General features: G+C 36.4%; 2 protein-coding genes across 8 annotated transcripts in view; both read right to left on the reverse strand.

The window, feature by feature from the left end:
• Window positions 1-2,769: 2,769 nt before the first annotated feature.
• On the reverse strand, window positions 2,770-19,573 carry sla2b (Src like adaptor 2b). Of its 2 annotated transcripts, none has more exons than XM_055189214.2 (8): window positions 18,072-19,573; window positions 12,330-12,466; window positions 11,533-11,632; window positions 11,373-11,459; window positions 8,733-8,836; window positions 6,998-7,147; window positions 3,972-4,104; window positions 2,770-3,674 (listed from the first exon to the last, which is right to left on the reverse strand). In XM_055189214.2, exons 2-8 carry the CDS (start codon window positions 12,418-12,420, stop codon window positions 3,542-3,544), a joined length of 798 nt encoding a protein of 265 aa, XP_055045189.1. In that variant the 5' UTR covers window positions 12,421-12,466; window positions 18,072-19,573; the 3' UTR covers window positions 2,770-3,541. The 2 variants fall into 2 exon arrangements, with proteins under 2 accessions (XP_055045189.1, XP_055045191.1); XM_055189216.2 differs by having other exon boundaries at window positions 3,972-4,101; window positions 18,072-19,565.
• A 2,973-nt stretch (window positions 19,574-22,546) lies between these two features.
• The window catches only part of ndrg3b (ndrg family member 3b), a 66,997-nt gene continuing 63,851 nt past the window's right edge, over window positions 22,547-25,692 (reverse strand). For all 6 annotated transcript variants that reach the window (XM_073874990.1, XM_073874988.1, XM_073874986.1 and 3 more), the window contains one exon: window positions 22,547-23,858. In XM_073874990.1, coding sequence (XP_073731091.1) covers window positions 23,683-23,858 — 176 coding nt within the window. In that variant the 3' untranslated portion in view covers window positions 22,547-23,682. The remainder of the gene's footprint in view (window positions 23,859-25,692) is intronic.

Genomic DNA, 25,692 nt, shown 5'->3' on the forward strand with positions numbered 1-25,692 from the left:
TTATATAATCTATATTAAATATAAATTTTAAAAAATGATATATAAATAAAACAATTCTGAAATGAATATATGAATGTGTGTGTGGTTAAATATACATAATAATTAGACACAGTACACACATATATTATGCAAAAAAATCACTTTTATTTTGTATGCGATTAATCGCGATTAATCTTTTCCCAGCACTAGTTTTCATTCAGTTTTGAGATTAAAGTTAGATTTCATTCATGGATTGCCTAACTCAGTCAATATTAAAGACATCAAGGTTATATTTTTCCAAAATGTTCTTTGCATTGTGTAGGATGATTTTATGTAGATAACGGGAAATCACAAAAAAGGCTTAAGCTAAGTTATCACAAATAGTCAAAAATGTTTATGCAAATATTACAGAATAGTAAAGATTTTGTAATGGCTTTAAGCAGTGTTGGGAAAGTTACTAATAAAAAGTAATTAAGTACTAGTTCGCAATTATATATTCAATCATGTACTGAGACTGAAGTTTGTGAAAAAGATCAACCCAGTAACTAAGCTTTGGTAAACCATTCTCTGCAAGCAAAAAAATTGTCTCCCCTTGTTGTGATGTCAGAAGGGGATAATGGTGCCCCTTAATCTGCACTGGCATTTAGTGCAGAGATCAGCTCATTTGCATTTAAAGGACACACCCAAAAACTGCACATTTCTAGTCACACCTACAAAGTAGTCAATTTTAACGTTATAATAAAATCTGTGGGGCATTTTGAGCTAAAACATTACATATGTTCTCTGGTTACACCAAAGATTTATTTTACATCTTAAAAAAGTCTTGTGAAATGTCCCCTTTAATTATTACTAATTACTTTCTAAGTCCTATTTAGTAAATGATACAAAGATAGGCTTGAAACGCCTCAAATAAATCATAAAAATTATTCTGGTCACACTTTTTAAGGTTCATTTCTCACTATCAACTATACTTTTGCCACAAAGTAATAATTACTGTTTAATAATACTTATTATAAAAATAGGTGTGCTTTATTCACGATAAAACACTGCTATGACCGCTTCATAGTGATGTTACCAGTGACACCGAAGCTCCGAGGCGTGTGTCAAAAAAATGAACCGATTTTAATTGAAGCGTTGTATCGAAGCTTGATTCGTTCTGGCAAAATCACGTGACCAATCATGTCCGAAGCTTCGTTTCACTCACACCCACGTGACTGCTTCGTTATCTGATTCAAAGGTTGTGCGATACGCGCGCCCTCATGGGTTGTATTGAAGTATTGCGTTACACGAAATCGATTACTGTATAGTGAGTTTATAATATAAAATATATATATTGGATAGTAGTAAAAAGTATTTTCAAATGGTTCACACTTTATACTTTTAAGACCAAGCTTTATCCTTAATTTGTTATTTTTGTTTGGAGTTACCATTTGTATGAAATGGAACATGCTTTGGTCATGTATTTTATATATTGTTACATTTATTTATTATTCTATCCTTAATTTGTCAAACCATTAATTCTTGCTTCGCGTCGTGCCTAACAACGCCCTTCAGCCGTTACTTATTTACCATACAGCACAGCCTCTCGTACCTTATTGCTTGCGTAAAGTAGTTAAATTTAAGTATTGGTAGGTATTGGGTAGGATTAAAGAGTTGTGCAGAATCAGGCATTAATATGTGTTTTTTAACTAATAAACAGCCAATATCTCCATAATATTAATGCTAATAAACAACTATTAAAAAGTGAGAAGTGGAAACTACACTAGAGAGTTACCATTATTCTTATTAACTCACCAAAGTATTTAAAGTGAGAATGATACATAAAAACATGCATTTTAACCTTAGAATTAAAATTTTGATGTTTAGGCCTAATCCACAATTGAAGAGTTTCGTTGCAAAACAAGATAACCACCGTTTTTTTTATTGTTCAGAAATCTCGTTTTTTGGTTGTGCATTCCAATTAATTTCAATTCAACTGCAGTTGGTTTGTTTTGATTTAAACCTTCATAACTTAAAAAAAAAACAGCTAAGTAACACCATAAAACAAAATAATAATGACATAACATAATAATAAACATGTTTTGACAAAAATGTAAAAAAAAATGTATTTATCTCGTTTTGCAACGAAACTCTTCATTTGTATTAATTATATTAAATTGTTCTCCAGTCCAAACACAGTATTTAGTTACATCAGAAGTAACTGTAATTAAATTACTGAAAAAAATAAGAGTAATCCCTTACTTCACTTTTTCAAGGGAAAAGTAAATTACAGTAACTAGTTACAACCAACACTGCTTTTAAGTAAACAAATGAATGTTATAAATACAGCTATCATTATTACATGGAGCACTCCATAGATGGCACTGCAATGTAAATGACAGCGATCTAGGAGAACCTAACATCTTTCATTGCTTTTACACCACACACAGTTTTTCAGTACTACTGGATACAAGGGAAGCAGTTTGGTTAACACACAAGTTCATGTTTGAGTCAGAAAACATTGTTATCAGAATACTGTGGACTATACAAAACTCCTGTATAGCTCAGTGGTAGAGCATTGCGTTAGCAAGCCAAAAGGTCATGGGTTTGAACTCAGGGAACACATATACTGATAAAAATGTATACCTTGCAATGCACTGTTAAGTTGCTTTGTATAAAAGCGTCTGCCAAATGCGTAAATGTGAGCAAAACTGTATCTCACACCAGAGATGTGCCGCAGCTACTGTAAACCAAATGAACAAAGTTTCTCAAATGTTTACATTGCAGATAATTTTATCAGATGTGGCGTGCTCAAGCGCCAAGATTTATTGGTACAAATATTACCCTGTACTCGGCATGCAAACCGCATGCATGCACAAACAAAACTTCATTTCCTGCAACACTAGACTGCGGTTCATCTCTTCAAGACAATAGGTGCAAAGACTGACAGGAAACATCTCATTGAAGATAATTTTTAGTAGTACAAAAACAAAAATGCTCATTTTTAAGGCACATTCGCATAAAACAGCATATGCAATGAATCTGTTAAGGAACTATATACAGAGATATCTCACATTTACAGTATACTTCATAAATACATATTCACATGTCATAAAAAAATAATCCTTTTGGATTTTTGTGATACATCATAAATCAGTTACACCCACGATCATCACATGTAACTACGTAAACTAATAAGTGCGTTTTACTAAGAAAGTTCCAGACACATGCGCACACCGCCCAGCTGTGTTTCCCCTCCCACTCGCTCACTCCTCTCTTTCTTTCCTTCATTCTGTTTTTCTTTTAAGTCCGCCAGGAACGAGTGACATCTTTATCTCCATCACCCACTCTGGAAGAACGGCAATGACTCAGTACATCTGGCTTCGAACCATCATTCGGCGTCAGTGCGATCTAACACACACACGCGCGCGCGCGAAAAGAAGGTCCGTTTTCTTTGCCGTGTCAGTTTTTAAACCGTTGTGTAAGTGTTTTAATATCTCAGGATAACACAATCAACAGTTCAAAGTCACTTAAACATCCCATCACAGAAATTCAACAGGACTAAACGCTTGCCATTGTCCCTTCATGTGTCCCAAATTTGGCAGCAGTCCTCGCAATTGTCCGTCATGTAGAGGTAAGAGTTAATGGCCTCCTTTAAACCGTCGCTCACCACACACTCTTCGGCACCATCTTTACTTTGTCCGAAGATCATGGAGCTACAAAAATAATTTAGTTAAAAACTGCACTGAGACCCTCATAATAGTTCACCCAAAAAAAAAACAAAATTCAGTCTTGTAGTATACTGTGGAAGTCAATGGTGCTCCAAAACCGCTATAAACTTTTTAAAAATGTCCTCCTTTGTGTTTAGCAGAACAAAGAAATTTATACATGTTTGAAACGACATGAGTGCGAGTAAACGATAACAGAATTTTTATTTTTGGGTGAACTATCCCTTTAAATCTTGTAAAAACCAAAAAAGTCATCTTAGATTTGGTTTTGTCAATGTAACTCACCTGTTCACATCTTTCCAGTTTATTGTGGGTTTCCTGACAGCTACGGGAGGAGGACCGGTTACCACGGGAACATTATTGGATCCGATGATGAAGCAGGGCTCACCCAGTGTACAGCACAACCCGTTCGATACTTCTGAGGAAAAGTTAACATTTAAACTCTGCACGTAACTCTAAATCATTCAAAACTGACAAAATGAAAAAATTTGCTTTTTATCTTGTTTTGCTTTGTTTCCCACTATAAATATCTTAAAATTATTTTATTGATATTTACTCGAGAAGCAATTTATGAACAAAATGATGAAATTGAAGTAGGTTTATGCTTAAAAAATTGAAAGAAATATTTTTTTTGCTGTGCAGTAAGCTAATATCTGTACCTTCAACCTGAATGTAAGTTATGTTTATTAGATGGGGTTTGAGGGAAAGAGAGAAACCGGCTTAAAGAAACAGTTAAACATTTGATTTTTACCGTTTTGAAATCCATTCAGCTGATCCCCGAGTCTGGCGCTAGCACCCCCAGCACAGCTTAGCATAATCCATTGAATCCGATTAGTCCACAAGCATCGCACTCAAAAATGACCAAAGAGTTTGGATATTTTTCTTATTTAAAACTTCACTCTTCTGTAGTTACATCGTTTACTAACACAGACGAAAAATTTAAAGTTGTGATGATGTTAATACGCAGTGCCCGAAAATATTCCCCTGCTATTGAAAGCTACCAAGAGGACTATTTTCGGGTGCTGCGTAATATCATTGCACCTGCTGCAGCCATGTTTCCTAGCCATATCTGCCTAAAAAATCACAACTTTTTTATTGTCCGTCTGTCTTAGTACACGATGCAACTACAGAAGAGTCAAGTTTTAAAAATGAAAAACATCAAAACTCTTTGGCCATTTTCTAGCGCGATGCCAATGGTCTAATCATATTAAATACCGCCAGACCCGTAGATCAGCTGAATGAATTCCAAAACAGGAAAAATCAAATGTTTAACTCTAGAGAGCTGTAAAATTGGTATATTTTAAAAAAAGAGGAGTGTCCCTTTAAAGGTATAGTTCATCCAAAAATTCTGTCATCATTTACTCAGGCTCATGTTGAATCAAACCGTTTGTGAGCCACATTCACATCCATAGTAGGAAAAAAGAATACTATGGAAGCAAATTGGGCTCATAAACCGTTTGATTGCGAACATTCCTCAAAATATCTTCTTTTTCGGAACAGAAACAAAGAAATGTATACAGGTTTGTAACAACACAAGGGTGAGTAAATGACCGAATTTAGATTTTTGAGTGAACTATCCCTTTAAGACCCCACAATCTGTATTCAAAAACGTCTCTCTGGGCTAAGGCTAGGTTTTTGGTCAGCCTAGTCGCTATAATTTGTTTTACATACAAGCAAAGTATGTTGTGAAATTTACATATGGTATAATGTATAGGCAGCAGATTGTTATTGCAAAAATAAACCCTGAAAGTGTGATCAGGACCCAATATGAAGCAAAAGGTCTTGTATTACACTTCTACAATGCTAGATTCTGATTGGCCAGTCACAACATTCCAAGGATTGTTATTCCCAGATAACAACCACCCAAAACGAATACCACACGGTAACCCAGATGCTGCAAATTATTTTGACAGTTACTGTTTAATATTACATAAAATATTTCTTTTAATAACATATCTGGCATAATGATCAATATTTAATGTTCCTTACCTTACTTATGAGGTAAATAATAGCCGGGCAATAAGCGGGATAATGTACAGATATTTTAGCCTGGGTGCCAGCCCATCTTAGCCCCGCCCACAAGATTTTGTAAACGGGAAGATCGCTCTGGGGTTTCTCCGTTGAGGAGCTACTATGCTAGAACAAACGCTGGTCGAACCAATCAAATTGTCAGGGCGGGCTTTATACGATGATGGACAGATAATCAACAGTAACGTAATGAACCACGTCACCAAAGAGCGCGTGTGTTGAATGGCTGCCGCTGTAGAGTTCAGATGTGTGGATTCTGACATTGAGTCTGTTCTAAAAGATATCAACAGAGCATTGATTTTAAATGAGGAACAGAGAAACGCGAGCAGGGCATTTGTTGATGTTTTTGCCGTCCTTCCTATTCGGCAAAAGTAGGTCGCAACTGAAATGGCTAACGTTATCACGGCGATGCAACTCAGCGTGCACGACGAGATGGATATAATTAGCGGTCGTTGCCAGCTTCTTTTCGGAAGCCCGGAATCGTGGTTGCTGAATAAGTGGAGGGACATGCTAGGCTCCAATATTTTCAAGCAAACGTAATGGGTGGCTATCGTCGTGGATGAAGTTCACCTAACGTACAAATGGTAAGAGATAGTCTTACTCTATGACTTAGTAAATACTTCATGTTGTGATATAAACGAAATGTTGTAAACATAATAGGTGTTGATGTACATTCGCTAACTCAGTATAATCACAATGTTAGTGTCATTGTAGCGAAATAACTATCAGTTCGGTCAGGCTGCAAAGACGTAATTTCAACATTCGTCACACACTCCGTTGCTCTGATTGGTCGTAGGTCTATCCAATTGAGTGCAGAGGCATTTTTCGGTTGAGACACGCCTCATAATTATAGCTCAATGGAGCGGTATCAGACTCAAATTCTGACTAGAATTGAGTATGACAACGTCAGGCTACAGATATTTGTTGTTGTCGTGAAATATGTCTCTTTAGTAGTGTAACACTGTCAAAGCTTATTTTTGCGGCCTATACATTATCCCTTACATAATAAATAGCTGCCTGTACATTATCCGCTTATTACACAGCTATTTACATAAAAAGTAAATAATAGAACATTAAATATTGATTTGAAGTATTTTATTTGCTAATTTTTAACAAATGCAGAACTTCCGCGAAGAAAGCCCTTTTATTAGTTTTATTAGTTTTGAGTGGTTGTTATCAGGGAATAACAAACCTGCAAATGCTGCAACTGGCCAATCAAAATCAAGCATCCCAACAAGCCGTGTAATAAAGTAAGATTAACATGTATGTGTGAAGATCTGTACCTGAATAGTGTGCTACCAGGTCTGCAAGGGTTCTGAAAGTTAGTCCAGGAGAGATGTACACCCATCCATTGTCAATACAGCTGATACGGTAGTGTTTGACAGAAGCGCGTTCCTGTGAGCTGTTCCTACGCACCGACAAAGTGTGGTTACCTGTGTAAAAATTACATTATAAATGGTAAATTACCTTATATAATATATATAAAGCTTTATTGCAGACACAGGTCCATATACCACAACATACAATATACAAAAATATAAAAATACAGTAATTATAAAAGCCTATAATATATGAAGAGTTTGGTTCCAAAACGCAATAAACGCCATTTTTGAAAAAAATGAGTTACTGCCAAAATCAGCATTATATCAGGTCAGTAGTTAAAGTAAATTCTTAATTTTACGCAAAATCCAATATCCGAGTGTTATTCTGTCATCTTTTCTCCCTTTTTTCCCAAAATGCGACAAACGCCACTCTCCCTTTTTTACAGAACGCAATAAATCCATTTCTGATATTACAGCCCACCGTTCACGCAATGTAAACAAACAATGGCGGACGCGCTGAGTACACGGAGTCCTGGTTTTCCTCATCTACTTTGTACTACGTGATCAACAAACAAAACAAAATAATACTTTAATGGCATTGATAAACCTGTGATGGTTTTCTGTGATGGGAAAGAAACGTAAGCCATCAGCATCTAACAATTTCCCTGAGAGGCACTCGGGAGACGGGTGCTTGTTCTCCCGACAGCATCAAGCTTCTCATGCTAACACATTGACCCCAGAGGATCTTATGAAAAACTTTCCATAATTTTACTCAAAGTCAACGAAAATCGAGCAGGACCAAAAACATTTTACAGCTGATCGCTGTGAAAGACGTTAAGCGAAGACGTTAAGTAACCGCAATGACAGGGTTCTTAATATGACAAAGTAAGTGTTTTGATTAATAACATTAATGTTTATATTTTTAATTAGTGTGTACAACTAGTCAACTAAATGAATATAACATGGCAAAGATGAATGCACATTTATATAGGCTATTGATTCAATAGATTTATAGCATTTTGAATAAAAACTTGTCATGGATTTATTGCATTTTGTGGAAAAAATTATCCGTTTTTATAATAAATCTTTGAAAATCAACTTATGGATTTGAATTTTTTATGTTTTTATAACCTAAAGATGCTGTGTGAAAGTTTGTAACAGAAAATAGTTGTTTTCATCTTGTCACTTTCTTGGTATAGAAAACACGTTTTTACCAAAATTTGTCAAAATGGATTTATTGCGTTTTGGAACCAAACTCTTCATATACAGACTATTACACCAATGTCGTCTAAGCCTCGAAGTGTATCTATAGCAGCTTATCAGAGGACTGACCAGGGCTTCAATTATATGGTTCACTGAATTGTCCAGTCGACACATAATCATTTTACATGCATTTGGTAGACGCTTTTATCCAAAGCAACTTACAGTGCATTACAGGTATTACATTATTATCAGTATATGTGTTCCCTGGGTTCGAACCCGTGACCTTTTGCACCGCCAATGCAATGCTATACCACTGAGCTATACAGAAAAGGGACGAACCCAACTTGTTGGCTTGTAATTTAACCTATACTAGGTTGTTTTAACCTATTTTGGGGTCAAATATAACCATTTTCTGGGTTAATTTAATCCAACGGCTAGGTTTGTCTCTTTCTGACTCCAAGAGTGTACACGGCATTAACATGTATGTGGTTACCTGGAAAGGTCTCACTCTCTCTGATGAGAAAAGAGCCGGGTTGATTATGAGGAAGCAGCAGCAGCTCTTCTGCTTTCTGTTTGCTCAGACCTACAAACTGCCACCTACACAAAGAAAGTTAAAACAGATGAGAAACGTACAAGACCAAAGAAGATGGAAAATAAAGTAGGTACGGACGATCGGCATGGGTCATTGTGGGTACAGTACATCCCCACGCTGATAATCACATCACACAATATACCCATCTGTCCCCACTTTACACACAGATATTAACCCACACCATATTCCTAATGATATAAACCCCGCTCCACAAACTGTAAATGACATCATCTCAACCTCTGGAGGAATTATGATGATGATGATGTCGTCAGGTGTGGGCCGAAAAGAATGCAAAATCAGGGCAGCTGACGCTCAGCGTGATGTCATAATACTCTGAGCCAATCAGAAAATGCAATTTACAAATCTTATAGAAATCAGAATTATCTACTAAAGTACATTCTTAAAAAAATAAAGACTGCATTTTTTGTCAGGCTGTGTGGGTCCAGAAATAGCTTTCAACATCCACAATCTTTCAGTTGCACTAAAAGTTCTTCATAGTGGAAAAAGGTTTGAATTACTCTAAAAAGGTAAAAAGAAATACTTTTGAAATAGTTTTGGACTTCTGTGGCACACTGCCTTTATAAGGACCTTTATTCTGAGGAGTGACTGCCTCATCACTTTAGCCACACCCATAGGTGGATTTTGGGGGGGCGGAGGCAAGGGGGCCACATAGGCTTGTGGCTAGAAGGCATAAAGCAAACAACAAAATCTCGCAGGATGAGCGCTGTTTTCATCCTAATCCTACCCCCAAACCTGATCCTACACCCAACATTATACAAGATTTTGCAGTAGCTATCCAATCTAGCCAGAACTGCTTTTATCATCCATCCTAATCCTACCCCCAAACCTGACCCTAAACCCAACCCTTCACGGGATTAAGTCCGTAGCTATATCCCATCTAGCCAGAACTGCTTTCTTCATCCTAATCCTACCCCCCCAAACCTCACCCTAAAACCAACATTTCACTATTTTGGGCAGAAGCTACAGGTGCTGGTCATATAATTGGAACATCATCAAAAAGTAGACTAATTTCACCAATTCCATTCAAAAAGTGAAACTTTCATTACACACAAACTGATACACTTCAAATGTCCATCTTTTCATTTTGATGATTATAACTGACAACTAAGGAAAATCCCAAATTTAGTATTGGTTCAATATTGAAGACCCCTGGTGCCACACGCTAATCAGCTAATTAACTGCTGACTTGACAGTTGTCCAAAAGATGACCATTGACACCTTGCACAAGGAGGGCAAGACACAAAAGGTCATTCCAAAAGAGGCTGGCTGTTCACAGAGCTCTGTGTCCAAGCACATTAATAGAGAGGCGAAGGGAAGGAAAAGATGTGGTAGAAAAAAGTGGTACAAGCAATAGGAATAACCGCACCCTGGAGAGGATTGTGAAACAAAATCCATTCAAAAACTCACAAAGAGTGGATTGCAGCTGGAGTCAGTGCTTCAAGAACCACTACGCACAGATGTATGCAAGACATGGGTTTGAGCTGTTGCATTCCTTGTGTCAAGCAACTTTTGAACAACAGACAGCGTCAGATGCGTCTCGCTTCTGAACAGCTGCTGAGTGGTCCAAAGTTATGTTCTCTGATGAAAGTAAATTTTGCATTTTCTTTGGAAATCATGGTCCCAGATTCTGGAGGATGAGAGGAGAGGCACACAATTCACGTTGCTTGAGGTCCAGTGCAAAGTTTCCACAGTCAGTGATGGTTTGGAGTGCCGTCTCATCTGCTGGTGTTGGTCCACTGTGTTTTCTGAGGTCCAAGGTCATCGCAGCCATATACCAGGGAGTTTTAGAGCACTTCATGCTTCCTGCTGCTGACTAACTTTATGGAGATGCAGATTTCATTTCCCAACAGGACTTGGCATCTGCACACAGTGCCAAAGCTACCAGTACCTGGTTTAAGGACCATGGTATCCCTGTTCTTAATTGGCCAGCAAGTCGCCTGACCTTAGCCCTATAGAAAATCTATGGGGTATTGTGAAGAGGAAGATGCGATTTGCCAGACCCAACAATGCAGGAGAGCTAAAGGCCACTATCAGATCAACCTGGGCTCTCATAACACCTGGCAGTGCCACAGACTGATCGACTCTATCCATGCCACGCTGCATTGCTGCCATAATTCAGGCAAAAGCCCCAACTAAGTATTGAGTGCTGTACATGCTCATACTTTTCGTGTTCATACTTTTCAGTTGGCCAAAATTTCTAAAAATCCTTTCTTTGTATTGCTCTTAAGTAATATTCTAAGATACTGAATTTAGGATTTTCCTTAGTTGCCAGTTATAATCATCAACATTAAAAGAAATAAGCATTTAAAATATACCAGTCTGTGTGTAATGAATGAATATAATATATAAGTTTCACTTTTTGAATGGAATAAATCAACTTTTTGATGATATTCTAATGATTTCACCAGCACTTGTATATCCCATCTAGCCAGAACCGCTGTGAAACTCCGCCTATGACCATGCTCCTCTCGTGAAACCCCGCCCTCCAATGTGTCAATCCGACCTTGCTGAAAAGCTCACCTGTTGTACACTTTGGCAGTGTAATTGCTGGGGATGTAGCTCTCGTTTCCTGTGGCTGAGGAACTCACTTTCCACCATTCACCTTCACTGTAACAGAATATGATGTCAGCTGCAAGCTTAATACTGCATCACCGAGAAACAGTGCTGGATCTGGACTTACTCTGACAAAATGTTTAGCCTCTCTCCCACTTTAATAGCACAGTTACCAGGACCTCTGGACGGATAGTCGTACAGGGACACCACCACGCATCTACCAACATCTGTACAAAGGTGAAAAAAACAACATGCCGGTTTGATCACATAACCGCGTCACATCTCAACCCAGGACAGGCCGTCCTTCAACATCTCTTTATCCAAAACATTAATACTGACAAGACATTTGCAGCAGAATATATTCAATTGGTATTGACATTTGACCCCCCCAAAAAATTGGACCACTAGTTACAACATGAATGTCAAAACAGGAAGCACAGGCCCAAAACGTCAACGTTTACATACGTCACTAGCTCTCTTTTCTAGATTCTGAAGAAATTCATAGTGGCGATCGCCCACCCAGATGTCACCGCAACAATGCCGAGGGGGTGCAAGTGGTTGCCCAGAGGTGGTTTGTGGTGTGCTAAGGTGTTTAAGGCTTAATTATGTTGCCACTAATCCAATAAAATAACCCAAATCTCAGTGCCATAAAAATATGGTTTACATTCATCTACTGTTAGGCCAAGCAAAAAAATAATATTTTATCTTAATTGTGACCCAGTCTGTGAAAACTTGGTACTTACTTGGTAAGTATTTTTTTCTACATATTGTAAAGAACGTATATAACCTTGACATCTTTAATAATGTCATGTTAAAGATTGCCCCGCTCTCCCCTACCGTCTTTAAACAAAACTATAAAATAGTGTCTGATTTACACTTCATAAATGATTGATATCTGTAATCTTCTTTACATGCCCAACTCACCCAAAGACAGCGAGTTGGTGCTCTCCTCTGAGCCCAAAGGGGCTGCATGTGCGTTGGACCCGCGCCGATCTTTACTGGGACGACTGCCCATGCTGCTCTGCAGAGTTTAGGTGCACAATACTGGTAAAAAACACAATCTAAAAAGAAAACAGTGGAAACATTAAAATTTTGTAGTGAATCCAATGTTTCAAAAATGTCAATGGAAAAAGTGTCAATTGAAAATACAATGTACAGTTTTATCAGGTCATGGTTTCCTTATGTCACGCTATGTTAAAGGAAGGAAGGATGCTGCTGACAAACCACTTGTGTATTTTCACCAAAACTTTCCATCTGCACTTTCAATATTGAACACTTATTTGTTAACTCGGGCATACTAAAAATAGACGAGGTGCGAGCTGAGAACATTCTACTACTTTCTGTCATCGATCGGTTACATCAGATGCATATAAACCCTTAACGTTACACAACTGAGTGCGTGCCATTCTGATTCAATATGCAAATGAAACATTACAGATCGAGATTAAAAATGCTGATGTGAGTCATATATGTGATTTATAGAGATCATGCTGGAGTTTCACAAAGCAGCTGCAATAATAAAAATTTTGAGGTTGAGTTGCTCAATGACATTATGAGAAATTATGCTTTTTATTGTAAGTCAGTGATTCGAGCATTACAATATTACACAAGTTCAAATCTAATTTTTAAAAACAAATGATACATTTCTTTTTATTCGTTTGTCCCATGTGCTATTCAGCTGTTAAATGGCCTTGATGAAACTTTTAAGGAAATTCAATGTATTGTGTATATACAGTACTGTGCAAAAGTCTTAGGCCACCATGCTATCATTAGATTTGTCGTTTTTGCAATCTTATAGTGATCATATATAATATTCTCAGTCTCTTTATTAGAATACAACCAGAAAATACAAGAAATGTGTATGTAGTATTAAAAACCGTATAAAAGTATAAGCTAAAGTGTATTTAGGGTAAACTCCCTTTCCACTTGTTCAATAGCAGGCAGCTGTAGGATCTCTTAAACCTAAATGAAATTAAATTCTAATTTCTAATTCTAATCAAATGACTTCCGGAACTTGACCTTTTCATTTTTTTGGTCCCACCACAGGACATGATTTTGATTTTCATGATGAAATACCGAGGTCTTTTGTTAGGCCGAACCCCCTTGACCTAATTTATTAATGTGATATTTTAAGTCAATTTATAAACGCAATAAACCCCTCGAAGCGTTGGGTTACCAGTGCATTTTATAACAGCTAAGGGGGTTTTAGGCACTCCGCTTCGCATCGTGCCTAACAACGCCCCTTAGCTGTTATAAAATGCACTGGTAATCCACTGCTTCTCGGGGTTTATTGCTTTAATAAAACGGTTACTTCATATGCATAACGTTAGCAGGATTTTATAAAATAAAACCCAAATAAGTTGTAATTATATTAGTACAAATATTACTCTTCCGCCAAACAAAGTAGTTCCTCAGAATCAAGTGTGACTGAAACAGAGCGCGGTTCCCAACCAACCAACACAAACGCAGCAAAGACACAATGAAAATATGATTTAAGACTGTGGTGTTTATTTTTATAAATCAACATTCATCTAATTTATACATTAACATTTATATTAATGTACAAATTAGATGCAAGTGTTGAACTGATGATCAAATATGCCTGGAAGCATGCTGAACTCTTTCCCCGTCAGCGTTTTTTTTTTTAAGTTGCCACCCAGTTTTAGTTTAATGCCTTGCAGAAAAACATAAAATATCAAATGAAAGAACAGACCATCCGCTTTCAAACAAATACAAACAAAAAACATTTCATCCTACCTTTATTTGTTCTCTTATCACCTCTCAAATTTTTGTATTAAAAGCGGAGATAATTCCATTTTTGTGAAGAACTTTAGTAAGAAATCATCAGATTCAGACATGAACAGTACTACACGGTGTTTTCAGTGAATGCGTCAGTGTTTAAGTTGGGTAAGATCGCCACCCAGTGGATAATAGCGGGCGTATAAACTTCAGTTATAAACTCCTCAGACAACGTTTTCTCTTTATCGACGAGATGACTCAACAATATTTATTGACATTCACCTGGATATCGCCATTAATTGTGCAATTGTAGACAAATTAAAAATATGATTAAAGACTGTGGTGTTTATTTTCATAAATCAGTACGCAGCAACAGTGGCGCAGTGATACTTATGTAATGTGGTCTGAACCGTGAGGTTACCGGTGTATTTTATCACGGCTTAGAACGCGTTTCAACCAATCAGAATCAAGAACCAGAACTGGCCGTTTTATAATAGCACATTTGCATGTTTAACTTAAAAAAAAAGTTTTCTTTCGTTCTACTGTTGAGTCTTGATAAAAAACAATGCTGTTGCGTGAAGTGATGAAAGTGACTTTGCATCCTCAGTTCTTGCTCTTTCGCTGATCGACGTGTAGGCGTGTTTTTCCTGGGGATGTGCCCATAAAAAGAAGTGATATGTATGGAGTACCCCTGAAACGTCAGTTGGAAAAAAACTTTCCGAAACTTGTACAAACCCTGGCGAAGTGCATTCGGCACAGAAATACTCTGTAACTCGCCCAACTGATTTTTTTGACACTTTGCCTACATTTAGCATGAGGAAACAACTCTATAACTGTGTTAATAAGTCAGAATGCATGAAATACAGTTGACCCCCCCCCCCTTAAAGTTTTTATACATAGTATTTCAAATTGTTATAGTTTTCTTTCATTTGCACATAAAACATATCTATTAATTTTACACCTGTTCTCAGTTTTTTGATATATTGTAGTGTTGTGTAATGGTCACATGACATGCAGATAAAAATAGATCTGTTTTGTGTCATTAAATAAAATTATTTACATTTTATAAAGAATTTTTTTTTTCATCAACTCACAAACCCTTTGCAATTCCCTCAAGATCCCAGCTTGGGAAACCCTGCTCAAATACATACAAAATCTTTAAATACATTTTTATTACATCATTAAAAATGCTTTTTTACATTGAAATAACCTTATATTTATATCTATTTTACTAAATGCATCCAACATATAAGCGAATAATTATTGAAAGGGAATACTTACAAATCATATTTATTACAAATATAGTGGCACGGTTCCCATAGCTATATGACATGCATTGAACAGATGGTCACCTTGTACCACAGATGGGTCTCACTGGGTCTCCAGGTCCAAATAACAGACCTCATACCCCAGCGCTCAAAAACAACATGTATAACATGTTTGCATGTTGACAAAAACTGCTCTGTTACAGTAAACTGCAAACTGCAGAAGTGAAATCCAGACACTCTTAAAGGTGCTTCAAGATACCATAAGAACTGTTTGGGCTGAATGGTTCCCTTAAGCAGTGGTTTTCAAACTTTTTTGTATAATTTAATGTTTTTTTTGTTGTATTAAAATGTTGAGTTTTGGAACAGTTTTTTGTCACAAATTTTCTTTATGGGGGCCGCGAAGGAATGCACCGTACACAAGGGGGGCCGCACGCTGAAGAAGTTTGGGAACCACTGCCCTAAAGAACCTTTAACATCTGAAGGATATTTCTGTTTCAAACATTACTACACACTAAAAAATACTAGGTTATTTTCAATCCAGCTTTGGGTCAAAAAGGGACAAGCCCAGTTGTTGGGTTAAATAAAGCCAGAAAATGTTTATATTTGACCTAACAATGGGTTAAAACAACCCAGCATAGGTTAAATTACAACCCAATGGGCTGGGCTTGTCCATTTTTGACCCAACACTGGGTTGAAAATAACCTAGGATTTTATGAGAGGGTATAAAAAGAAATGGAAAGAGGCTTTGACTGAATGCTTTTAAGCACATAGTCTATGTGTTGAGACAACAAATATAAACTCTAGTAATGATGTGTAGCATTATAGCCTACTTCTTATGTCAAACACACATTTACAAACACAATATCATAACTAACTTGACGTTTCGCCCATAATCCAAAGGTCTTTTCAACCAGGTTAATTTCTAAGAACAGGGTTCCCCAAACCTGGTGGTTCAAGAGGGAATTGCAGGGGGTTCGTGAGTTGATGAAAACACAGTTAATTAATTACCCCTAAATCATAAACATTTGATTAAATATGTAAAAAATCTAAATAAAACAATAGCTAACACAATTATATATAAAATATTTATTTTATTAGATTAATGTGGATGTCATGTGACCATTACACACACTTCAAGAAAGGATTTGATATTTTTTTACACATATTTTGTGCTATTTAACACATTATGTTTCATTTTAAAACATTATGGGGTGGTTTCCCAGACAGAGATTAGCTTAAGCCAGGACTAGGCCTTAGTTTAATTAGGAAATATAACTAGTTTGAACAAACATGCCATACTAAAAACATTACATGTGTGCATTTTGCAGCAAAACAAAGATCACTCATGTATTTTAAGATATGTGCAAGTTGTTTTCAGTTTGGACAGCTCTTACATTTATTTTACTCTAGGACCTGTCCGGGAAAGCGCCCCATTGTGTCATTTTGTGTTCAAAAAAATCAAAACTGACAACACAAGATGTGTTAAAAACAACACAAAATGTGTTATTCCAATAATAATGTGTTTTAATTGTGCAATACTATAGATCAGAAAACTGACATATAAACCAATAAAAGAAAATGATCAGAAGGTGGCCCAATAATACACAAAAAAGGTGCTAAATAACACTAAAACCTCGTTATCATAGAGGAACCATTTTTAGTGCTATATAGCACCTATAAAGAGCACAATATGGTTCTATATGGTCGTTATATGGCACTCCCATATGATTACGAGCCAGTTTAAGTGCTATTTAGCACCACTTTTAACAGTGTAATAACAGGTAATAATAACATAACTAAATACTACTGATTAAAACTTTAAAACGGATAAAAAATAAAAGTTTTTTGAAGGTAAACATGCAAATGTGCTATCAAATTATTAAAATATTTAATAAAAATCTCAGGGGGTATTTAAAAGTAAATGATTTAGGATTCGGCTTGCAAAAAAGTTTAAAAAGCGCCGTCTTTGAATATCATACAAATTGAATGATACTACGACATCAAACCATGCGCTTTGAAATACGGTTTGCCTTTTGATGTCAATGCACACCATGTGTGCCATCTTATGCGTTTCAAGATCTTGAGATTATGACTTTAATGTTCATTGCGCCTTTGTTTCTTTTTCATATTTTAATGAACATCAACACAGATAACATCAAAGAAAAGTTGTACTGTAACTAAATTGAACGTCACAAAACAACTTTTGGTTCTATCATGAGTAAAGATGAAAAAATTATCTTTTTTTATAGAAAAAGAAACTACACTTACGAAAATCAACAATGTCTTTTCGTAGTAACCATGGATTTTGGTGTATATTAATTACCATTGAGCAACAATGGTTTTGCTACAAATGGTATATATAGGTGAATATAACCATATTATTGGCTTTTAACTGAAATAAAACCCTAATTGATTTCGTTACGGTAGACATGAATAATACAAAATCAAATAGACCATACATTTAAAAACACATTTAAGTACCAGTCATTCTCCAATCTGAAAAGGTTTTAGCTCCTCTGATTTAATGTTTCCCAGTCTGAACATTGAATATTAATCTAACGCAAGCCACTTTGAATAAAAGCACCTGCTTAATGTACAGAACACATCAATCACAAGACAAAACCATCAGTCACATCTGAACAAGAAGTGCTTTACTCACCTCATGGTCCTCCTGAAGCTTACGCTGATCACAACTTCTTCACCTGCAGTTGTTTATAACACGACAGACCTGAATATTGAGATAGCCGAGTGGGAAAAATCAGTTTTAAGGGATCAGATGCAAGTTTTGTCGTCTCAGGTTAGCACCGAGTTGTGCTCAGAGTCAGGTACCGCTGCGGTCGCCTAAGAGTTTGCACGCATGCAGACGCAAGCAGCTCTATTTACTACACACTTGCACTTCCTGTGACGAACAGGTCTAACTGTCACTACTTGGCTGACGTGCAGAGCATTTAAGGTGTTTTGTAAATGTACAAATACACAACACAGATAAAGACATTACTAGAATGCCATTATGTCATGGGTTAATTGACAGGTCAGATTGCATAATATACCAATTTATATAGATATGATTCAGTGAAACAGAAATTATCTGCACACATATTATTCCCAAATGCACAGATAGCAATTGCCATAGCAATAACTACCATGGAAACTGAATAGAGCTGATGAAGGTTATAATGATAACAAGCCTCAAATATTCATTTTTTCCTGAGATCCATTATGATCTACCGTTCAAAATGCAGTTTTTATGTAGGCCTACATTGCAATGTCATCCATAATGCAGCAAAGCAATACAGTATATGACATCAAGTGCCTTTTTGCTTTTATAAGAGATAATTCATTTTATTAAGCAAAATATCATCCTTCTACAAGAATATATATGGACTAAGGCTTGGGTGTTCCCTTGGGGGTCCATGGTGGTATTACTGGGGGTCCTCCAAATATATATATTTTTAATTAGTACTGGGGTCCCTCCTCTCTATCCATTAAGCGGTCCTTGGCCTGAAAAAAGTTGAAACCTCTGGACGAAGTAAAAGGCAAACTGGACTTTCGTGAATTTGTTTTAGATCAGTCAGCATTTATAATCTGTTTATAACTCTAACCTATTTCATATGAGCATCACTTCGTACTAAATATGTAAAGTGGGACGTCTACGGTCTAACTGGGTTGCTAAAGTTCAACGTGTTCTATTTAAAGCAACATGAGAAATAACATCAGCAAATCTCTGTGTAAGATCACCAAGCGAACATGAAAAACAGCGATAATTCTCTCAGATTGAGTGAATGTTGCAGAATGGATGGAAAGAGGACTCAGCACTGATCTCTTATCAGTCGCTGATTCTGCTGTGGTCAATGAGCCAAGTGCTCAAAACATGTGTTTTGAAACATGTGAGCTACTATAAATAGCTTTGATGTGTGCCATCTCAGTCCGCAATCAATAAAACCTTCGGAGTTTCTTCTTGTGATTGGAAACTTTAAGATCTGGACGAAATAACAGAATAAGTGCACTGTAAAAAATTGCTGTAACTATGCAGCTGGTCGCCAGTAACTTACTGTAGAAAATAAAGATGTTTCATGTTTATTTTAACTTATTTAACAAATATTTGCCAGTAAATAACATCAATGTAAAATCTACAGTAAGTTACTGGCAGCTAGTTGCCAGTAATATCCAGTAATACTGTAATTTCTACAGAATGTTTTACACGGTGTCACTTTCATGGGTAAAGAAGTGATTATAAGATCCTGCCTTAAAATCCTCAAAGACAATTTAGCAGTTTTTTGTTTTAAAGGTCATCTAATATGGTAATTTTTTCAAGATGTAATATTAGTCGCAGGTGTCCCCAAAATGTGCCTGTAAAATTTCAGGTCCAAATACCCTATAGATCATTTATTATATCATGTTGAAAAGGCCAATTTTTGTTTGTATCTTTAAATGCAAATGAGCTGCTGTTTCACTCCCCGTTTACTATTATCTACAGTGAAAAGATACACCACTTTTTATAAAAATACTTACTTCATTGTTCATACTGAATGTGTGGACGTAGTGAATTATGTAAAAGATATTAAAAATAGAAATGGCGCTTTTCCATTACATAGTACCCCACGGTTTAGTTTAGTTTGGGTCGGGTCAGCTCACCTCACTTTGGCGTTGTTAGCTTTTCCATCGAGTTTAGTATCACTTTGCAGTGGGAGGAATTATAGGCGTGTCGTTATATTTGCGCTGCCTACTGCTGTGCCTGTGACATCATACAAGTAAGAGCGTGATTGTACATTCCCATACGTTTATTTATTTCTCAGTCCGCCACAAAATTAAAATTGGTCACCACAAATAGATGTTTGCACATCGCGTTAATCACTACCTCTGTCTCAAATGACAGTTTCTGTTCAAACACCCGTGGCGTCGGTCGACGCGCTCAGCTGAGCCTCATTTAAGTTGCATTTAAGCATATATAATGCTGACGTGCTCATCGTGAATGTGCCGGCACAAACTGCAAGTTTTGAAAAAACTGTTATGGTGTTTCTGAATCTCAACCTGTAGATGTTTTCATCGCTAAAAGGGAGTTTGGGAACTTATAGCAGAGCACAGATGACAACAGGTTTGCTTGAGACAGTGCAAGCTAGCATGAAGCTAAAGCTAATCTTTAACATTATAGCGATGACGCTGCTGGTGACGATTCTCTCAGACCAATCAGTAATCTAAAGTGTTTTCGCATCATGTTTGGTATTAGCTCGGGCTGCTTGGAACCCCAAACGAGGTGGTACGAAAAAAGTATCGGGTACTTCATACTGCACCCAGTGGAAAAGCTCCCAAAAGTAAGCTGACGCAATTTAAACTAAACCAAACCGTGGGGTACTATGCAATGGAAAAGCGCCATAACTGTAGCTGTTTTCCACTACCTTCATATTGCGCAAATTGAAATAGCGAATTGAAAAAAAAGCGACAAAGGGAAACTCGGTAATTTTGCATAAACTCCTCTATAATCGCAAAGAAGTTTTTACGCTTTTTACGCTTCGGTGCCAATTTGAAAAAGGAAATATTATTGCAAAACTGCAATGGAAACAGTAGGCGCCGTAAGAACTGACAGGCGTATAAAAAAACATATAAAATTTAATTTCTCATATTGAGTGACCTTAAAACTTTGGAAGATACTGAGATTTTATAAAACACAGTTTAAAAAAAAAAAAAAACGAAAACTCAAAATTCAAGATTTGAATAATGTGATTATGTTCAAAATATGATTTTTATACGTTTATATGATTTGTACACGGTGTATAAGGGTCAATGACGTGACAGTAATTATTTTGTGTCTGTATGGTTCAATTAAATGTAAAAGGGTTAAAATTGAAAATAAATTTGCAGATTACTTGCATACATTCTATTTTTTGAGGACCAAGTCTAAAATTTCTGGTTTTAGAATATTTGGGGTATAATTGCAAAAATGTCAATGTGGTGTAACCAGTATTTTTTTAAATGAAAATATAAATATATTCATTAAAAAATGTGGAATAAAATATTATCATCTAGTTTAGTGTAATATGATTTTTTTTACACACATTTTTACATCATTTGTCAAAGATTATTTAGAAAACAGAGCTATTTACAGCATATGTCAGGACAAATATTACAAAAACGCATAAAAATTTTACATTTAGAAATAACTAATAAAATTAAGTTTAAAATCTCTCTCTCTCTCTCTCTCTCTCTCTCTCTCTCTCTCTCTCTCTCTCTCTCTCTCTATATATATATATATATATATCTATATCTATATCTATATATATATCTCTATCATCTCTATCTATCTATCATCTCTATCATCTCTATAGGGGATCGCACACCGGCCGCGCAGCTCAGGGCCGCGCAGCGCCGCGTCGCGCCTAGGAGAACTCGGAGGTATTGTAAACCGGAAGTGTACTTTAAATAGCGCGAGCTTCGTCAGATAGCGTCTAATTCAAAATGTAAAATATACGTTAGCAGCCAATGTTAATCATTAATGATGTGGGAAAATATGATGTTATTTAATGTTAAACTATGTGAGTGGCGCGACAGGGATTAGAACAACTTCCTGAGTCACAGCTGGACGGCGCGGACAGGCGCCACCTGGCGGCGCCGGTGTGCGTACACTCATAGAAAACAATGTGTTACATTTTTTTAGAACGGCGCGGCGCGGCCGGTGTGCGATCCCCTTAACTATCATCTCTATCTATCATCTCTATCTATCATCTCTATCTATCTATCTATATATATATATATATATTAGTCAACATTTGAAGTGGATCAAAGAAGTTTATCTATATCTATATATCATTATTATTATTATGCTTACATGCCATCAAGGTGGATAAAATATTTAATATTTCTCATTCTTTAGCGCAATTGGCGGTTACACAATTTAACATTTTGAGGTCCATTCAGTCTTACCTTTCATAAGAATGATGCAAATGTCATTTTTTATTGCATTAAATCAACATAAATACACTGTGCATTGAAATAAACCTGATGCATGCTTTTAAAAGTTACAGTTTTTTTTTTTAATTGAATGAATTTCTCATCTTGCCAAACCGTTTTTGACACTGACCCATAAATCACAAAGCTGCAACAGTGCCGTACAAAGTCACAAGAAAACAAAAAACACAATTTTTTTATGTACAACTACTTTATTTTAATATTCGTACAAATTGATATACCCAGCAGACAGTATGCAGTACAACGCCCTCTAAAGGCTTGGAGGACAAAGCACAACGCATAATCACAAACTCACTCAAGGCAGCGTAACAATCAGCAATCGACAGAGAATTGCCATCAATTAAAATAAGAATAAAGATCAATAACCATAACAAAAACATTAGTCAAAATAATAAGGTTACTGGGACATCCACCCACTGTACATGAAATATAGAGAATTGTAAGCCCATTTACAAATACAGTGTGTGTTTAGAGCAGGAAAAGTGCTTTTATATATTCACTTTCTGTTGTAAATACTAACAGCTTGTTAAATAAGCTACAGATCTTTTGGTTACTGTATTTTTTGTTGTTGACATCAAATCCCAAGCACAGGTTGTTTTCGTGTATTTAACTAGCTTAAATCCAAACTCTTTGCTAGACGGGCTTCTGGTGTAATACAGTAAACAAACCAAACCAAACTAAATGGACAGTTATACAGTCTGTAGAAAGATCAACATTAGCAATACTAATATAAATGTCTATGTTTCACTTTTAAATAAGGTCATGCTCTTTTAATGAACCGTAAAAGACAACTCAAACACTACAAACAACAGAGCCGAACCTAAATATGAAAACAAATTACGACAGCAGTACAAACTTTCTTAAAGAAAGAAACCAGGCCAGAAAGTGAATGACAAAGAAGTGGTTTGGTCGTCTATAGTAAACATAATGGCGAGGAAGACCTTAGAGAGACCGGGAGAGAAAGAAAACTCTCTCACTACAGATGGGAAAAGCCTATGAATGTTCAACATACAACAACCTTGAGCAAAATATATACATGAGAAGCATACTGAGAGTGAAAAGTAAACCCATTTCTAAAAAGCATGAGATTAAAGACGAAGATGAAGGTAAAACCAACAAAAGTTAGTGTGCAAGTTAGTCATGCAGTGTAGAAACACTTTAATCTTTTAAATACATGGATTAAATCAAACATTGCATCCCTTATTAGGCCAGGAGAATGACAAGTAAAAGTTTGAAATGACAAGAATGATGGAGTGGAAAAAATGGTACAAAGCAATCCGAGAAATGACTGATCCCAGGCTTTATTCTTAGCAGGACACCTCCATGGTTTGTGGTCTGGTTTGGTTGTCATGAACAGAGCCACCGGTGGCACCCTCAATCTGTGAGCTGGTATGTGCACGGCTTCGTGAACCCTCTGCTGAACCCATGCTAGAGGCAGAGTGGGTGCGAGACCGTGCCAGCCGGGTCATGCTAGCAGTGGGCACTGGGAAAGAAAGACCGACAGAGGTGAAAATATGAACATATGTATGAACATGTTGCAAGCAGAAGGATCCTATTGTATGTAAGAGGCATGTGGTGCATCTTGTGCTCCCAGCATTTGGATCCAATGAGGTCCAGGACGTCCAAAATAATGAGTCTCCTTACAGTGAGTGGACTCTAACTTAAACTACACTAGCTGTGTTTCCATTAAATTTTGTCTTATTTTCTAAATGTCGACAAAAAACAATGTTGTTTCCATTAACTAAAGATATGCGAATACACAAATTTCTATTTCATAGCCATTCGAAACTATTTTACCAAGCGATTTCAAGGCCATTTGTAACTATTTAACAAAGTGTCTAGTTCATATTAATGCTACTAAAAGTTATGCGACTACACAAAGCGATTTCATGGCTATTTGTAACTATTTAACGAAGTGCCTAATTTGTAAAATACGTTATGCGACTACACAAAGCAATTTCATGGCCGTTCATAACTATTTAACGAAGTGCCTAATTTGTGAAATTTGTTATGCGACTACAATAAGCGATTTCATGGCCATTCGTAAGTATTTAACGAAGTGCTGTGACTACACAAAGCGATTTCATGGCCATTTGAACTGTTTAACGAAGTGCCTAATTTGTGAAATTTGTTATGCGACTACACAAAGCGATTTCATGGCCATTTGTAACTATTTAACGAAGTGCTGCGACTACACAAAGCGATTTCATGGCCGTTTGTAACTGTTTAACGAAGTGCCTAATTTGTGAAATTTGTTATGCGACTACACAAAGCGATTTCATGGCCATTCGTAACTATTTAACGAAGTGCCTAATTTGTAAAATATGTTATGCGACTACACAAAGCGATTTCATGGCCGTTTGTAACTGTTTAACGAAGTGCCTAATTTGTGAAATTTGTTATGCGACTACACAAAGCAATTTCATGGCCATTTGTAACTATTTAACGAAGTGCTGCGACTACACAAAGTGATTTCATGGCCATTCGTAACTATTTAATGAAGTGCCTAATTTGTAAAATATGTTATGCGACTACACAAAGTGATTTCATGGCCGTTCGTAACTATTTAACGAAGTGCCTAATTTGTGAAATTTGTTATGCGACTACACAAAGCGATTTCATGGCCATTCGTAACTATTTAACAAAGTGCCTAATTTGTTAAATATGTTATGCGACTACACAAAGTGATTTCATGGCCATTCGTAACTATTTAACAAAGTGCTGCGACTACACAAAGCGATTTCATGGCCATTCGTAACTATTTAACAATGTGCCTAATTTGTAAAATATGTTATGCGACTACACAAAGTGATATCATGGCCATTCGTAAATATTTAACGAAGTGCCTAATTTGTAAAATATGTTATGCGACTACACAAAGCGATTTCATGGCCATTCGTAACTATTTAACGAAGTTCTGCGACTACACCAAGTGATTTCATGGCCATTCGTAACTATTTAACAAAGTGCCTAATTTGTAAAATATGTTATGCGACTACAAAAAGTGATATCATGGCCATTCGTAAATTTTAACGAAGTGCCTAATTTGTAAAATATGTTATGCGACTACACAAAGCAATTTCATGGCCATTCGTAACTATTTAACGAAGTTCTGCGACTACACAAAGTGATTTCATGGCCATTGGTAACTATTTAACGAAGTGCCTAATTTGTAAAATATGTTATGCGACTACACAAAGTGATATCATGGCCATTCGTAAATATTTAACGAAGTGCCTAATTTGTAAAATATGTTATGCGACTACACAAAGTGATTTCATGGCCATTCGTAACTATTTAACAAAGTGCCTAATTTG

Source organism: Misgurnus anguillicaudatus, chromosome 13 (genome assembly GCF_027580225.2).
Source record: "Misgurnus anguillicaudatus chromosome 13, ASM2758022v2, whole genome shotgun sequence".
NCBI lineage: Eukaryota > Metazoa > Chordata > Actinopteri > Cypriniformes > Cobitidae > Misgurnus > Misgurnus anguillicaudatus.

What these genes read in the sequence shown, in the direction of transcription:
- sla2b (XM_055189214.2), bottom strand. Translation starts at nt 12,420, where the DNA reads ATGGGCAGTCGTCCCAGTAAAGATCGGCGCGGGTCCAACGCACATGCA. An exon ending in ACTGCCAAAGTGTACAACAG is followed by an intron (nt 8,837 to 11,372) that starts GTGAGCTTTTCA and finishes TTCTTTGTGTAG; the next exon opens with GTGGCAGTTTGTAGGTCTGA. An exon ending in CCTGGTAGCACACTATTCAG is followed by an intron (nt 4,105 to 6,997) that starts GTACAGATCTTC and finishes ACTTTTCCTCAG; the next exon opens with AAGTATCGAACGGGTTGTGC.